Consider the following 16,353-nt stretch of genomic DNA (forward strand, 5'->3'; position numbering starts at 1 on the left):
TCAACAAAGAAATGGAAGATATAAAAAAGAACCAATCAGAAATAAAAAATTCACTAGAGGGACTCAAAAGCAGAGTAGAGGATACAGAAGAACAGATCAGCGAGCTGGACAAAAGACTAGAGGAAATCACCCAAGCTGAACAGACAAAAGAAAAAAGAATTAAAAAGAGTGAGGACAGTCTAAGGGACCTCTGGAACAACATCAAGCACACTAACATCCATATTATAGGTCTCCCGGAAGGAGAAGAGAAAGACAAAAGGGGCAGAGAATCTATTTGAAGAAATAATAGCTGAAAACTTCCCTAACCTAAGGAAGGAAACAGACACGCAGGTACAGGAAACACAGAGAGCACCAAACAAGATAAACCCAGAGGCCCACACCAAGACACATCATAATTAAAATGTCCAGAATTAAAGATAAAGAGAGACTCCTAAAAGCCACAAGAGAAAGACAAGTTACATACAAAGGAAACTCCATGAGGCTATCAGCTGACTTCTCAGCAGAAACCTTACAGGCTAGAAAAGAGTAGCATGATATATTGAAAGTGCTGAAAAGAAAAAACCTACAGCCAAGAATACTCTACCTGACAAGGTTATCATTCAAAAAGGAAAGGAGAGATAAAAAGTTTCCCAGACAAGCAAAAATTAAAGGAGTTTGTCACCAGGACTAGTACTACAAGAAATGCGAAAGGGACTTATTTAAGAGGGAAAGAGAAGACCACAAATAGCAAAAATTATCTGTTTCCAAGATGAGGCAGTACTGGATACAAAGGCACAAAAAAGAGGTTAGATGTGATATCAAAAACATAAAATGTGGGAGGAAGGGAGTTGAAGAGTAGAGCTTTCATATAGAAGTCAAACTAAAGAGACCATCAACCTAATATAGATCACTATATACGTAGGTTACTGTATGTGAACCCCATGGTAATCACAAACCAGAAGCCTATAATAAATACACAAAAAACTAAGAGAAAGGAACTCCTAACACTAAAGAAAGCCATCAAACCACAAGGGAAGAGAGCAAGAGAAGAAGAAAGGAACAGAGAAGAACTACCAAAACACTGAGAAAAAAAGTTAAAAAATGGCAGTAAGTACATACTTATCAATAGCTACTTTAAACCTCAATGGACTAAATGCTCCAATTAAAAGGCATAGGGTGGCTGACTGGATAAAAACACAAGACCTATTTATACGCTGCATATAAGAAACACATTTCAGACGTAAAGACACTCATAAACTGAAAGTGAAGGAATGGAAAAAGATACTCCATGCAAACGGCAATGAAAAGAAAGCTGGGGTAGCAACACTCAGACAAAATAGACTTTAAAACAAAAACTGTAACAAGAGACAAAAGAAAGAAAGGGCACTACATAATGATCAAGGGAACAATCCAGCAAGAGGATATAACACTTGTAAATATCTATGCACCCAACGCAGGAGCAGCTAAATATATGAAGCAATTATTAACAGACATAAAAGGAGATATAGACAGTAACACAATAATAGTAGGGGACTTTAACACTCCACTTACACCAATAGATAGATCATCCAAACAGAAGATCAATAAGGAAACATTGGCCTTAAATGACACACTAGAACAGATGAACCTAGTAGATATATACAGAACATTTCATCCAAAAACCGAAGATTACATTCTTTTCAAATGCACGTGGAACATTCTCCAGGACCGATCACATATTAGGCCACAAAACAGATGACATGATTTTATACATATGATTTTATATATAGAAAACCCTAAATAATCCACCAAAAAACTTTTAGAAGTAATAAACGAATATGGTAAAGTTGCAGGATACAAAATCAACATACAAAAATCAGTTGCATTTCTATACACTAACAACGAAGTATCAGAAAGAGAAATTAAGAATACATTCCCATTTACAATTGCAACAAAAAAAATAAAAACCTAGGAATAAACTTAACCAAAGAGGTGAAAGATCTGTATGCTGAAAACTATAAAAAATTGTTGAAAGAAATTTTAGAAGACACAAAGAGGGGCCGGGCCAGTGGTGCAAGCGGTTAAGTGCGCATGCTCTGCCGTGGCGGCCCAGGGTTCACCGGTTTGGATCCCGGGTGCACACTGACGTACTGCTTGTCAAGCCATGCTGTGGTGGCGTCTCATATAAAGTGGAGGAAGATGGGCATGGATGTTAGTCCAGGGTCAGTCTTTCTCAGCAAAAAGAGGAGGATTGGCAGATGTTAGGTAAGGGCCGATCCTCCTCACAAAAAAAAAAAGAAGACACAAAGAAATGGAAAGATATTCCGTGCTCTTGGATTGGAAGAATTAACATAGTTAAGATGTCCATACTTCCTAAAGCAATCTATAGATTCAATGCAATCCCTATCAAAGTTCCAACAACAGTTTTCACATAAATAGAACAAAGAATCCTAAAATTTACATGAACAACAAAAGACCCCGAAGAGCCAAAGGAATCCTGAGAAAAAAGAACAAAGCTGGAGATATCACACTCCCTGACTTCACAATATACTACAAAGCTATAGCAACCAACACAGCATGGTACTGGCACAAACACAGACACACAGATCAATGGAATAGAATCGATAGCCCAGAAATAAACCCATACATCTATGGACAGCTAATTTTTGACAAAGGAGCTAAGAACATACAATGGAGAAAGCAAAGTCTCTTCAACAAATGGTGCTGGGAAAACTCGACAGCCACATGCAAAAAAATGAAAGTAGACCATTATCTTACACCATACACAAAAATTAACTCAAAATGGATTAAAAATCTGAATAAGACCTGAAACCATGAAACTTCTAGAAGAAAACATAGGCAGTATGCTCCTCGACATTGGTCTTAGTAACATATTTCCAAGCACCATGTCTGACCAGGCAAGAGAAACAAGAGAAAAATTAAACAAATGGGACTACATCAAAGTGAAAACCTTCTGCACAGCAAAGGAAACCATCAACAAAACGAAAAGACAACCTAACAGTTGGGAGAAGATATTTGCAAACCATACATCTGATAAGGGGTTAATCTCCAAAATACATAAAGAACTCATACATCTCAACAACAAAAAACTAACAACCCAATTAAAAAATGGGCAAAAGACGTCAACAGACATTTCTCCAAAGAAGATATACAGATGGCCAACAGGCACATGAAAAGATGTTCAACATCATTAACTATCAGGGGAATGCAAATCAAAACTACAATGAGATATCACCTCACGCCCGGCAGAATGCCTATAATTAACAAGACAGGAAACAAGTGTTGGCGAGGATGTAGAGAGAGGGGAACTCTCATACACTGCTGGTGGGAGTGCAAACTGGTGCAGTCACTATGGAAAACAGTATGGAGACTCCTCAAAAAATTAAGGATAGAACTACCATATGATCCAGCTATTCCACTGCTGGGTATTTATCCAAAGAACATGAAAACATGAATATGTAAAGACACACGCACCCCTGTGTTCATTGCAGCATTATTCACAAGAGCCAAGACTTGGAAGCAACCTAAGTGCTCATCACGGGACGAATGGATAAAGAAGTTGTGGTATATATACACAATGGAATACTACTCAGCCATAAGAAACGATGAAATCCAGCCATTTGTGACAACATGGATGGACACTGAGGGTATTATGCAAAGTGAAATCAGTCAGAGGGAGAAGGTCAAATACCATATGATCTCACTCATAAGTAGAAGATAAAAACAACAAACAAACACATAGAGACACAGATTGGATTGGTGGTTACTAGAGGGGAAGAGGGGAGGGAAGAGGGCGAAAGGGATGATTATGCACATGTGTGTGGTGATGGACTGTAATTAGTATTTGGGTGGTGAACATGAGAACATGATGTAATCCATGCAGAAATAGAAGTATAATGATGTACACCTGAAATTTATACAATGTTATAAACCAATGTTACCACAATAAAAAAAAAAGAAATGGATTACAACAAGCATACTAAAAAAAATTAAAAAGAGCAAAAGAAAAAACAAGTTTATGGGGCTAACAACAGCTGAACCTAGTGATCGTGATTTCCTTTTTTTATCTTTTTATTATGTAAATTTTCAAACATACACCAAAATGCAGAGAATAATACAATAACCCCCCCATGTACCCCATACCCAGCTTCAATAATTGTCAACTCGTGGCTAATACTCCGCCATCTATACCCAATTCCTTTCTATATCCAATTACTTCAAAGCAAATCTCAGACATCATTTCATCCATAAATACTTCAGTATGTATCTCTAATCAGGGTTTTTGGATCTCGGCACTATTGACACTTTCGGCCAGACTCGTTGGTGTGGGGGCTATCCTTTGTGTACTGTAGGATGTTTAGCAGCATGATGCCCACTAGAAGCCAGTAGTAATCTCTGCCCTAGTTGTGACATGTTCATGTGACAAGTGTCTCCAGACATTATCAAATATCCCCAGGGGAGGCAAAATCCACCCCATCCCCCATTGAGAATCACTGCTGTAAAAGACAAGGACATTTAAAAATAAAACCACAATACCATTATCTCACCTAAAAATATTAACAGCAATTCCTGAACATCATAAATGATCTGGTCAGTGTTCAAATCATCCTGATTATTTTATAAAAAATTTTTTTACAGGTTTTCCAAAGCAGGTTCCAAATAAGGTGCATATAATGCAATTGGTTGATATGTCTCAAGTCTCATTTAATCTATCTAAGTACCCCTTCCTCTCTTTTCGTTGCAACGGATTTAAGGGAGGGCCACACATTCCAACTGGTTGATTTGTCTCTTATAGTCTATAAAAGCTCTCCCTCTCTGTTTATTTTCTTTCTTCCATTTATGGAAGAGACCAGGTCTTTTGTGCTTTAGAGTTCCCCACAGTCTGGATTTAGCTAACTGCATCCCTGTGCTTTTATTTAATATGCTCCTCTGGCACCCGTGTTTCTTATAACTGGTGGATGTAGAAACTTGATCAGATCCATGTTTGAGTTTTTGGCAAGAATACGTCTCAGGTAATGTTGAACACTCATCAATTTCAACATCACAGAGAAAGAGAGAACTGACATTCAGTGCCTACTGATGCGATGCAAAAGCAAGTTCACAAGTACACAGCACCAACTATGATATATTCTTGCCAAAAATAAAAAATGAACCCAAATCCAATCAAACTCTAGATTAACTACCAGTTTATGGGAAATACAGGGATGGAACATGTTAAATAACATCATGGGACATAATCAGCCAAACTCAGAACGTAGAAAATTGTATAGGACCAATGACCCAGTTTCTTCCATAAACAGGAAGAAAAAAATAAAAGGGGAGGCAGCCCTGATGGCCTAGTGGTTCAAGTTTGGTTTGCTCTGCTTTGGCGGCCTAGGTTCAGTTCCTGGGCACAGAACCACACCACTCGTCTGTCAGCAGCTGTGCTGTGGCGGCAGCTCACATAGAAGAACTAGAAGGACCTACAACTAGAGTATACAACTATGTACTGGGGCCTTGGGGAAGAAAACACAAAAAAAGAGAGGAAGATTGGCAACAGATTTTAGCTCAGGAAGAATCTTTCCCAGCAAATAAATAAATAAATAAAAGGGATAAGAAAATGTTATAGACTAGAAGAGATCAATTTTACCACACAGACCTCACTTGAATCCTTATTTAAACACACAAACTACGTAAAAATAATTTATGAGACATTCATGGAAATATAAATCTAAATCTTAGATGATATCACAGAGTTAGTATTAAAAATTTTTTGGTACAATATTGTGGTTATATTTTTTAAAAAAAGACCTTTTAGAGATATATGCTGAGGTAATTATGAATGGGAATAATATCTGGAATTTGATTTAAAATAGTCCAATGGGGAGGGGGAAGGGTATAAAAAAACAAGATTGAGCATGTGTTGCTAATTGTTGAAGCTGGGTGATGGGTACCTGGGCTTCATTATACTATTCTCTCTACTTCTGTATATGTTTGAAAATTTCCATGATAAAAAGCTTTTTAAAAACTCAAGTCCCCCTGGGTATAATGATGGATTGAAAAGCATCAGAAACTATTTAGGAGGCTCTTGCATTAGTCCATGTGAGAGGTGAAAGCAGCCTGCACTAGAGAGACAGTGGAAACAGAAAACAGTAGAATTCAATAGGTATTTAGGACGTGGAATGGATAGGGCTTGGTAATTCACTGAATATACAAAGTGAGAGAGGGAGTCAAGGATGAGGCTCAGATTTCTGGTTTGAACCTGTGGCAGGCACTGAGGACAAAAGGCAGATTTGGAGAGGAAGGTTGGGGTTTGAGGTAACTGTGAGACCTACCATAGAGATGGCAGCTGAAGCCAGGGGAGTAAAAGAGATAACCAGGATGAGAGAAGGCAAAGTGAGAAGGAAACAGTGCCTAGGACGGAGCCCCGAGGAACACCCAAGGCCTATCTGTTCACTGTACAGGAGCCCGTTCTTTGTGTGCGATCTGGGCTGACTTGTACACGCGAGGAAGGGGAAGACTGGCAGCAGGCAGGGATGGGGGTGAAAGATGTGCCTATGTCTGTATATGGGGTGGGGGGGACCCTGGATCATAACTTAACCCTCCCTCCCTTGCCAGCTCTCCCCTCTTTCCAGTCGTGGTCTCCACAGGGCCTCCAGATGGACTGACCCTCTCTTGGACAGCTGGGAAGATGTCCCCACCCCCCGAGGCTGATCCTCACCTTCAGATCCTCACAAAGGTCACCGTAGTCAATCTCGATGAGGGCCTCTCGTGCATAGATATTGGAAGTTCGCTGGGAACCACTCACTGAATCCTCCCCTTGGGAGCTACCCTGCATCGGCGAGAGGGAGAGTCAGATGGAACAGACTGGCCATGAGAGTGCCCCTCTAGAGGAAGCTGGGGGCTCCTTTGCAGCCTTCAATGTCTCTGAGAAGCACCTCACTAGAAAGCACTTGTGGCAGGAGGACAGCAGCTTGGAAGGCAGAAAGACCTGAGCTCAGAATTAGGCTCTACCACTGCCTAGTGCTGTGATCCTGGGCAAACCATGCTGTCGGATCCCGAGTTCCCTCATCTGTTAACACCGGACAATGCCTGCCTGCCGGCAGGGCTGTGCTTAGGATTCAGAGTAATTATACCACCTGCTACCGTGATGCCAGGCACATTTCCGGTGTTCAAAATATTTTGCTGAATTAAACTGAAACGCTATTTGGGAAGGCGGAAGGGAAAAAGACATGCGGGACTGAGATACATGTCCAGGTCTAAGACAAGATATACGCAAACCTCCTCTCAGCTAACATTCCCCACCTGTTGCTAGCAAGCTTCACTTCTAGTGGATAAAACGCCTTGGCTCCTCTATCACCTAGTGTCCCTCCCTTTCCTATAACTAAGCTTCGTCACCTCTGCATTGCTGATTTCCCTTACCCAACCCTCTCCTGGCCAACTTCCCTCACTGCAGCTAAGCCATCGTCCCTCAGGTCCCCCAGCTTCTGTCTTCCTTTGCTCTTGGCTAATGTCCCTCAATTCCCACTCCTACCAGTATCCATCACCTGCTGGAGCCAACATAGCTCAAATCCCTAAGGTTAATGAATGATTTCATCTTCTCTTGGCTTACCTCCCTCACCACCTACTGACACATGGCTCTACCCTCCATTCAACTTGCCTCTCACACCAAGGCTATTACCTTTCACCTCACCTACCTTCACAGCCTCGCTCTGCCTCATCTTCCCTGCATCCCTCCTTATGTCCCTCACGAGCCCCACCCACTATCCTTCTCTCTCTCTCACTCACCTGCCCTCACTGGCCACGTTCATCCCCCATCCCTGGTCAATGTTGTTCATAGCCTACTCCCACCACCAGCCGTAATACTCACCTCTTCCTGACTAATATCATCCATGGTGCCCTTAGACAGCGGCAACTTGATGTCCTGCATCTTGCAGGCCTGTAGCAGGTTGTGGCGGTCGCTGCGCTTCTGTTCAAGCTTGGTCTCAATGGCTGTCACCTCCTTCTGTAAATGGGTCATTTCCCTAAGAAGATCCAGGGAGATACATGAGACCCAAATCTGGCAGGCTGCCTGCTCTACCTACTTCCCCCAACCCCAGGCCTGAACCCACTCACTTGTTGGCGCCCCCCAGTTTCTTACGAATCTCCTCCATCTCGTGATTCTTATCATTCACTTCTGACTTCTTGGCCAGGTGCTGATTCTTCAAGTCTTGTAGCTGGGCCATGGTCTCATCTATGATCTTCATGTGTCTTTGCTCCTCCTGGTCCCAGCAGGGGGAACAGGACAAGAAGTGAAGGCTTTCCCCATCTCCCCTTGCCCCCACCCTTTCCACCAGGCGGTTTGTTGGAGCCTCTCTCAATGAGCTCTGCTTTCACATACCCCCATCATCCCTTAGGCTTCTTTTATCTTTTGCCAAATTATTTGGATGCCCTCCCCCGCACACAACATTATACAAGTTGCCTGCTGTAGAAAAGTTAAAAGTAAAGCAGAGAGAAAAAACAAATCACTTGTAATCCCACCAGCCAAAGATAACCAATTAACATTGTAGCATACTTCCTCCCAGCATTACTTATAGACAGCTCTACATAGTTAAGACTAGATTGTAATTAAAACTATATTCTAGGGCTGGCCCCGTGATATAGTGGTTAAGTTCAGTGTGCTCTGCTTCAGCGGCCCTGGGTTCATGGGTTCAGATCCCAGGCGCAGACCTACATCATTCGTCAGCCATGCTATGGTAGCAACCCACATACAAGAAAGAGGAAGACTGGCACAGATGTTAGTTCAGGGCTAATCTTCCTCAGACAAAAAAACACAACAATCCTCTACATTCTCACTTAAAATTATATTTGAGCATCTTTTCCACATCAAAACTACTGTCATGATCAATATAACAACATCAATGTTTTTTTAAAAACCCACACAAACAATACTGTGTATTTTCTATGAATACACATATATGAATGTAAAAATATTTAAGTAAATGCCTACAAGGTCTGGAAGAACACACACTACATGGGATTAGCCCAGGAAGAGTAAGGAGACTGGGAATGAGTGGTCAAAGGGGATTGTAGTCTTACTTATAATGTCCTGATTTTTTAAAGGAGAATTTTTATTTTCATTTTTATCTTAAAGTCACATGAAGGGGGCATATCAGCAACTTACTCTCAAATGGCTCATAAAAAATAATATGCATACATAGAGAATGCAAAAGCAAATATGGCAATATGTTAATGACTGATGAATCTTGGTGATGGGTAGTTGGGAGTTCTTTGTATTATTCTTGTAACTTTCTGCTATGTTTAAAAAGACTTCAAAGTCAAAAAGTCATAGAAATGATTCTGGATCATCTAGATGTCCACCTAGGCCTGCCCCAGGATTTTACTGTCCGATCTGCATGTGCATTTAAGATTCTGGGGACACCAAACCATCAGGGTTTAATGAAAAAAACTAACTAACAACAGACATAAGCAGATATAGAAGTCAAATGGTATGTTCAAACCAAGTGAGGACCAAATCACCTCAGGAGCGGGTACTGTGAGGAACAAAGGTTTCACAGGAAGTTAAAGAGAAGGAGTGTGGGAAAAGTGAGTCGTCAGACAATACCCAGCGGCACAGGCATGCTCAACTCAAAGGAACTGAGCCTTGGTAGTCAGCAGCACAGGGGCACTGTGAAAAGGGACTTGGTTTCAGCAAAACACCATCATCTGTTGTGCTGAATTATCGTGGTTAATTATAAAATTCAATTTGTAAGTTTGTCCCAGCTTTTGGTTAAGTGTTCTCAGTATGTATGTTTGTATATATTTAACAGTAAGGATTTTTAAGGCAACACCGGAGATCTTAATCTTTAAAGTGGGTCTGTATATTACTAAAATTTGAAGACCATTAAACTACACAAATACTTATATGAATGTAAGATAATTTGCTAAATTCCTAATTCCCAGGGGGCACTGGACAGTTTCCAATATGGAACTATAAATGCTTGTAATAAACATCAACCTGCGTGCATCAACCTGTGTGCCAGTATTTTGGATTTCCTCCGGTATTACTGAGTTAGAGGGGATAAATGTATTCTGAAGGCTCTTGATGGATGGTGCCATACGGCACAAGAATGCTGGTCTCGTGCGTCATGGCCAGTATTAAGCATTATCCTTTTTTAAAAAAGAAAATTGGGTAATGTGATGGAAACAAACTACATCTGATTGTTGCTTTAATTTGCATTTCTTTGACTTCTAGTAAGGCTAAATTATGTGTATATGTTTATGGACTATTTGAATTTCTTCTTGAACTGTGCCACTTATTCATTTTTTCTCCATTTAGGTTTTGGTGTTTTTCTTATTTAGATGAGGGCTTTGTAAATTATGGATATTACTCTTCTGTCTATCATATCTCTTCCAATTTTTCCTCCCAATTTTTAGTTTGTCTTTTCATGCTCTCCTTACCTTCTTGAGCTTTTCTATCTCATTTTCATCCTTTTTCACTGTCTGCTCCCACATGTGCACTTTATCCTGGTCTTCCTTCAGTTGGTTCTTTTCAAAATCCAACTGGATGCCCAAGCGAGTCTTCTGATTTTCAAACTCCAAACTGTGGGGAGAAAGGAGAACCAGGCCCAGGGCATAGGACCTCAGTTACTGCTGAATATCAGTCACCACTCAGCTCATCCACTTGCAGACACATAAAACTATCCCCTGAAGTTGGGGAACTAAGTTCCTCAGCCTAGCCTTGTGGATATGGCACAAGGTAGGGGAGATTGGGCCAAACTACATTAATCCCCCTTTACACACCGGAGGACTCCGTGGCCCCCTCAAGTTCCTAAGAGGAGACACAAAAAGGTCCACCTGAACCCACCAGCTATGATAATTCTTATTTATTAAGCTTCTGTGTACTTTACATACATTACCTCTAATCCTCTAATCAATAGCTCCACGAGTAGGAATTATTATCCTAATTTTACAAACGAGGAAACTTGGGCTAAGAGGTAAAAGACCTGGCCCAAGGCGACGCAGCTAGTAAATGGCACATGTGAGATTGGAACCCAGGTCTATCACCAAAACCTGGGCTCCTTCTCCTATGGCATCACTGCAATATAATGTGGTGGGATAAGAGAACTGGTATCCCAACTCTGCCATTTACTAGTGGTGTAATGTCAGGCAAGTTAGTTATACTCTCCATGCCTCTGTTTCCTCATCTGTAAAATGGAAATAATAATATTAATTACCTCAGAGTTACTGGGAGATTTTTTTAACGAGTTAATACATATAAAGTCCTTAGAACCATGCCTGGCACACAGTAAGTACTTAGTAAATTTTAGTTACCATCATTATCGCCAGGTATACTGGCTGTATTCAGCTCATATTTGCCCATGGGCTTTGACTCTTTCCAACTACTGCCCCAACGCATGCACCCCTGCACCAAGATTCCAGAACCTCTACGGGGCAGAGCTTGTGTAGTCAAAAAACATGGAGAAAGTACTAGAGTCCTGCTATTACTCTCCTCCCCATCTCTTCAGAAACTCAAAGAATATGAAATCAGCATACAGACACTAGCAGCCAGGCAGAGCTAACTTCCAACTGCCCCCCACCCCCCCCAATATGGTGTGACAGATGCTACCAGATGTCATGCTAGCAGCTTAAACCTATTAGTCACTGTAATCCAAATGGAATGTAATTAACTCTATAATTTTGAGCTATGTAATTTTAAGTCCAATCTCCCAAGCATGACTCATAAAGTCCTCTGTGATCTGGCCCCTGCTGACCTCTCCACCACCCCCACCTTCCTCCTGACCCCATTTTTATGCTCCAGACATTCAAAACTACTTAGTTTCCAGAACAAGGCATGCTCTCTCACACCTCCAAGCATGCTGTTCTCACTGCCTGGAACTCCCTTCTTCTGTCTGCTGCCCAGCTGGCTAAATCCTACTCACTCTACAGGTCTCCAGTCCATCACTCCTTGTTTGTAAAACCTTTCCTGATGGTTGTGAGCAAGTTCTTAGTTTCTATTACACTCTGTTGAGTTCCTCCCTTTTTGGTGCAGCTGAGTTAATCATCCCACAGCTCATAACACACTTATGATCGCTGTCTATGCAAGACCCTTGTCTCCTTTGGTTCAATCCCTGATTTCCACTCCCATTATCTTCCCTACAGTGAGCATGTACTCCAAAGTGACGTACATATCTATACATACATACATATGTATAGGGCCTTAAAAACACATATCCTTGTATGTCATTTTGTTTTTAAATTTATACAAATGGACGGTGTTATATTTATCTATGCTACTGCCTGAAAATCTAGTTCTTGCTTTGAACTGAACAGTATTCCATAGTCTGTATATTCATCACATTTAACTTACACTTTCTTCTAGTGATGGTCGTCTACATTGCCACCAATGTCCCATTAACAAATTATATACCAAGATGAACAACCCTGAATCTGTCTCTCTGTGACTCTCTCTGCAATATATATCCAGGAGTGGCTTTGTTAAATCATAGGGCTTATATAGACTTATTTTCATCAAATATTGCTAGATTGTTTTAATTTGCATTTCTCTGCTTAGGAATGAGACTGAACATCAATTCACAGTTATCAGCCATTTTGAGCTTCTCTTTCCACGAAACACTAACTATATCCTGTCCATTTTTCTATTGAGTCTCTCATTTTTATTTTTCCTCTTGTTGATTTGCAGTTCCTTGAACATTTCCTCTGTATTTTCTATCTACCCCAAGTACAGCATCGATCACACTGCTCTGAAATTATTGATCTACTTGTCTCTCCCACTACTCCATAACTCCTTAAGGACAGGGACAGTCTCTAATTCAATTCTATATCCCTTGAGCCTAGACTGGGGGTAGGAGAGCAATGAATATTTACTTTATGGGTAATGGGCTAGATGAACTGAGGCCCAGGGTCCAGGAGGTGACCTCCTTGAGAGAGACTGTTGTTTCATCTGTCTTACCCCCATCTCCCTGCCTCCTCCAATACCTATCACAGGACAACTTGGCACAACGTAGGTACTCAAGAAAGGTTTGTTGAACGAAGAATAAACTAAAGTAGGGAAGAGAGGAGAAACTGTTGTTTTGTTCTTACTATCCTTCCAACCTGGAACTTCGTTCCTCCCCTCCTGCATCACCCATCAGGATATTGACAATAATAAAAACTAATATTTATTACTCTTAGTAGGTGCTAAATATTATGCTGAATACTTTACAAGGATTATCTCATCTGATCCACCCAACAACAAATGCCATGAGACAGATATCATTATCATCTCATTTTACAGATAAGGAAACTGGGGCTCAGAAAGGTCAAGTCACTGCCTAAGATAATGAGCTGTGGAGCTAGGATTTTAACCCAGGTAAACCACTCTTAACCACTAGACTATGCCATAAAGGCTCCCTGATGTCCCTGTTCTTTAAGGTCGACCTACAATAAACATCCATCGTTCTAAGAGCTGCTCCCTGCCTTATGATGGCACTTGATTCCCAAGATGTCAAGCTGGGGGCTCAAGGGTATCCCAGTCTCCTCTTCTACCCACACTTCCACCTACCGCTTCTTGGCTATTTCATTCTGCCGCTTCACCTTCTCTTCCTCAAACTCCCGGATGTTGCGCACACCAATCTCCCGACAAAACTCTTCAAAAACCTCATCCTCTACCTGAGGGGAAAAGCAAGGAAGTGCAAAGGCCCTTTGGGTCAGAGTGCTGCTTCAAGCCCCAGTCCTGTCCTGATGCACATGCTGGCATGGCTCATCCCCTACCAACCTGGTTCATCTTCTCCTTCAAGTCTTTCATTTCCCTCTCTCGGCTCTGGATGATCCTCTTGATATCATTGATGCGAGGCCCAAAGTTGGCTAGCTCACTCTCCAGCTTGGACTTTTCCTGCAGGAAACAGGGTTGACAGGGCAAAAGAGACCAGGCTCCTTGAAGGAAAAGAGCCACCCCAAGCACACTGGCCCCATGGACAGGAAGGGACAGCTCTCCACACACTGAGAGAACGTAACTTGGCACTGCCACAGTCTAAGTTCCCTCATTTCTCACTTGAACCATGACACAGCTTCCTCCCTGGCCTCCAGTCAGCCAGTTTCAATCCACAGGGTTGGGCACACGGTAAACATTATTACTTACAGGTCCACGCTGCCTTATCTATAACCCTTAGAATACAGACTTTTTGATTTTAGAAAAAAGTAAAATGATATATATACTGCAGATTATATAACACCTCCAGGGTGGTCTGGGGAAGCACCCAATAATCAAACACGTTAATATACCTAGAAGAGTCCCCCCCATCCCCACAGGGACTGAAATGCCTATAGCTCACTTTCAATTCACTTTCAGAAAAAGCTCAAATATTTGTTGAATGAATGAATTATGCTAACAATAGCACCTAATATTTACTGAGCACTTACTGAATGTGAGAAATCAATCTAAACACTTGACATGTATTAATTCATTCAATCTCTGCAACGACCCTACAAAGCAGGTATTATTCTAACTCCCACTTTACAGATAAAGATGAAAAAACTGACACTGAGAGGTTAACTTGCCTAATGTCATACAGAGCCAAGACCTGAACCTCTGGCTATCTGCCTGGGAGGAGAGAGGGATCTGGGACAAGTTCCCCACCCCCAGAGAAACCTCGGCCAAGAATGTGAGGATGGCATTTGGAAAACAGGGCTGAAGGCCAGGCCCCACCTGCAAATTCAGGGCTAGATGTCGTGTCTTGGTCTGTTCTAGGTCACTCTGTGAGTACTTGAGCCGCATCTGCAGTCCGTGGGCCTGAGACTGCACCTGACGAAGCTCTGCTTCTTTCCTTTTTGCCTTCATCTGTTCCTGAAGTGGACAAAAGAGAAGGGCTAGGTGGTTAGGTGACCAGCCAGCCTGGGCTCAGGACCCAACTCCTAGGGACAGCGCTGCCCGTGGCTTACTTTCAGCTCCTCTGTCAACCGCTCCTTCTTCTCTTTCAACTTGTCTACCGCTTTCTCATCCCAGCGCCGTGCCTTGGCCTTCAGGTCACTGGCCCCACCAGAGATCACTCCTGACTTCTGGAACAGGGTCCCATCCAGTGCCACTGTCTACACACAGTAAGGAGAAGAGAGAAGGAGAGGGAGAGAAGCTGAACAGAGGAATCTCCACTACTAAGCCTGTCCAGCTCCAATCTGGGCAAAGGAATCCATACCTTGTGGCGCTGGTGGCCTCCAAAGGCAATGCGGCGGGCATCCTCCACATTGTCACAGACAAGTGCATTGCCACAAGCATACTGCAGGGCCTTTTTGATGTGAGGTGGCTCATAGCGAATCACATCAATTACCAGCTTGGCCCCCTTCAGCTCCCGGAGTTTCTCATCTGTAGGTTTCACCTGTGGGAAGAAGCTCAGTAAGTGGCAGAACATGGAAGGCTAGGAGGAGAGGCTTTCTCACACTGCCCTGACCCCATCCCCACCAGCTCACCTCCAGGTAGTCAAGTGGCAAGAAGGTCTCAGGCTCCCCACGCTGCTCCTTGATATACTGAATACAGTCCCGGCCTGTCTTCTCTGAGTCCACGATAATGGCATCCATGTTCTTGCCTAAAACCTTGGTTACAGCAATCTGATACTTCTTTTGTGTGGGCTGGCAGAGGTCAATGAGGCGGCCATACTAAGGAAAGTCAGAAGAGAAAATTGAAGAATGAGGCTTTTGTGAGCTGGCTCAGGAACCCCAATTCCCAGCTTGGAAAGGGAGGCAGACCAGAATCTGTATGAGGAACACAGTGCCCATGCTATGGAGTAGAAGCCTACTCTGGCCCCAAAGCAACAACAACTTCAGGCAGTCATGTCTGAATCCCAAATCATCTTTCTAAACCTCACTTTTACCATTTCACAGACCACTGCCACCCCAGGCACTATGCCAGATACCTCATATACAATATCGCAAATTCTCACAAGCACCCACCAAAATAAACTTTTCCAGTTCACTTCCTTCATGCCCCCCAAACCACGATTCCCTAAGAACTATCAGATAAAGGGTAAGATCTTCAACAGCAGGGACTGAGCCTAATTCATCCCTATAAACTCCCTACCAGTGTCTAAAGGAGAGAACAGGAAACATTTGTGGAACCAAATTAAGTTGAACCCAGGGACAGGATTACAGCAATAGAGGGATAATATTCAGGGAACCTGGGTTCTCAGGATTTGGTTCAAGAGGCCAAGAGATCTGATAAAGCCTGGGATGTCCCCACAAGCAAATGAGCTGGTTGGTACATGCCAAGGGAACTCACATGGAAGCCTGCACAGAGCTACCTCCTGGGTGACTAATTCCTGCCTCATGGCCCCTCCCCCTTCCAAAGGTCTCTCCAGTTTCTCCGCCTCCCACAGAGGAGGAGACACAGCAAGACAAAACCTTCAGGAAGACACAATTGGTGTGATG

The 16,353-nt window shown here is 42.4% G+C and overlaps 1 protein-coding gene across 2 annotated transcripts in view; it reads right to left on the minus strand.

Annotated features, from left to right (window-relative positions):
* The window catches only part of LOC101397482 (structural maintenance of chromosomes protein 1A), a 36,731-nt gene that overhangs the window by 11,153 nt on the left and 9,225 nt on the right, over window positions 1–16,353 (minus strand). For both annotated transcript variants that reach the window (XM_087427465.1, XM_087427466.1), the window contains 10 exons: window positions 15,400–15,585; window positions 15,129–15,308; window positions 14,878–15,024; window positions 14,645–14,782; window positions 13,715–13,831; window positions 13,502–13,608; window positions 10,399–10,540; window positions 8,074–8,219; window positions 7,829–7,982; window positions 6,680–6,790 (listed from right to left, as the gene is read on the minus strand). In XM_087427465.1, the coding sequence (XP_087283591.1) occupies window positions 6,680–6,790; window positions 7,829–7,982; window positions 8,074–8,219; window positions 10,399–10,540; window positions 13,502–13,608; window positions 13,715–13,831; window positions 14,645–14,782; window positions 14,878–15,024; window positions 15,129–15,308; window positions 15,400–15,585 (1,428 nt within the window). The remainder of the gene's footprint in view (window positions 1–6,679; window positions 6,791–7,828; window positions 7,983–8,073; window positions 8,220–10,398; window positions 10,541–13,501; window positions 13,609–13,714; window positions 13,832–14,644; window positions 14,783–14,877; window positions 15,025–15,128; window positions 15,309–15,399; window positions 15,586–16,353) is intronic.

This window comes from Ceratotherium simum, chromosome X (genome assembly GCF_057802395.1).
Source record: "Ceratotherium simum simum isolate JZ-2026a chromosome X, ASM5780239v1, whole genome shotgun sequence".
In the NCBI taxonomy this organism is placed as follows: Eukaryota; Metazoa; Chordata; class Mammalia; order Perissodactyla; family Rhinocerotidae; genus Ceratotherium; species Ceratotherium simum.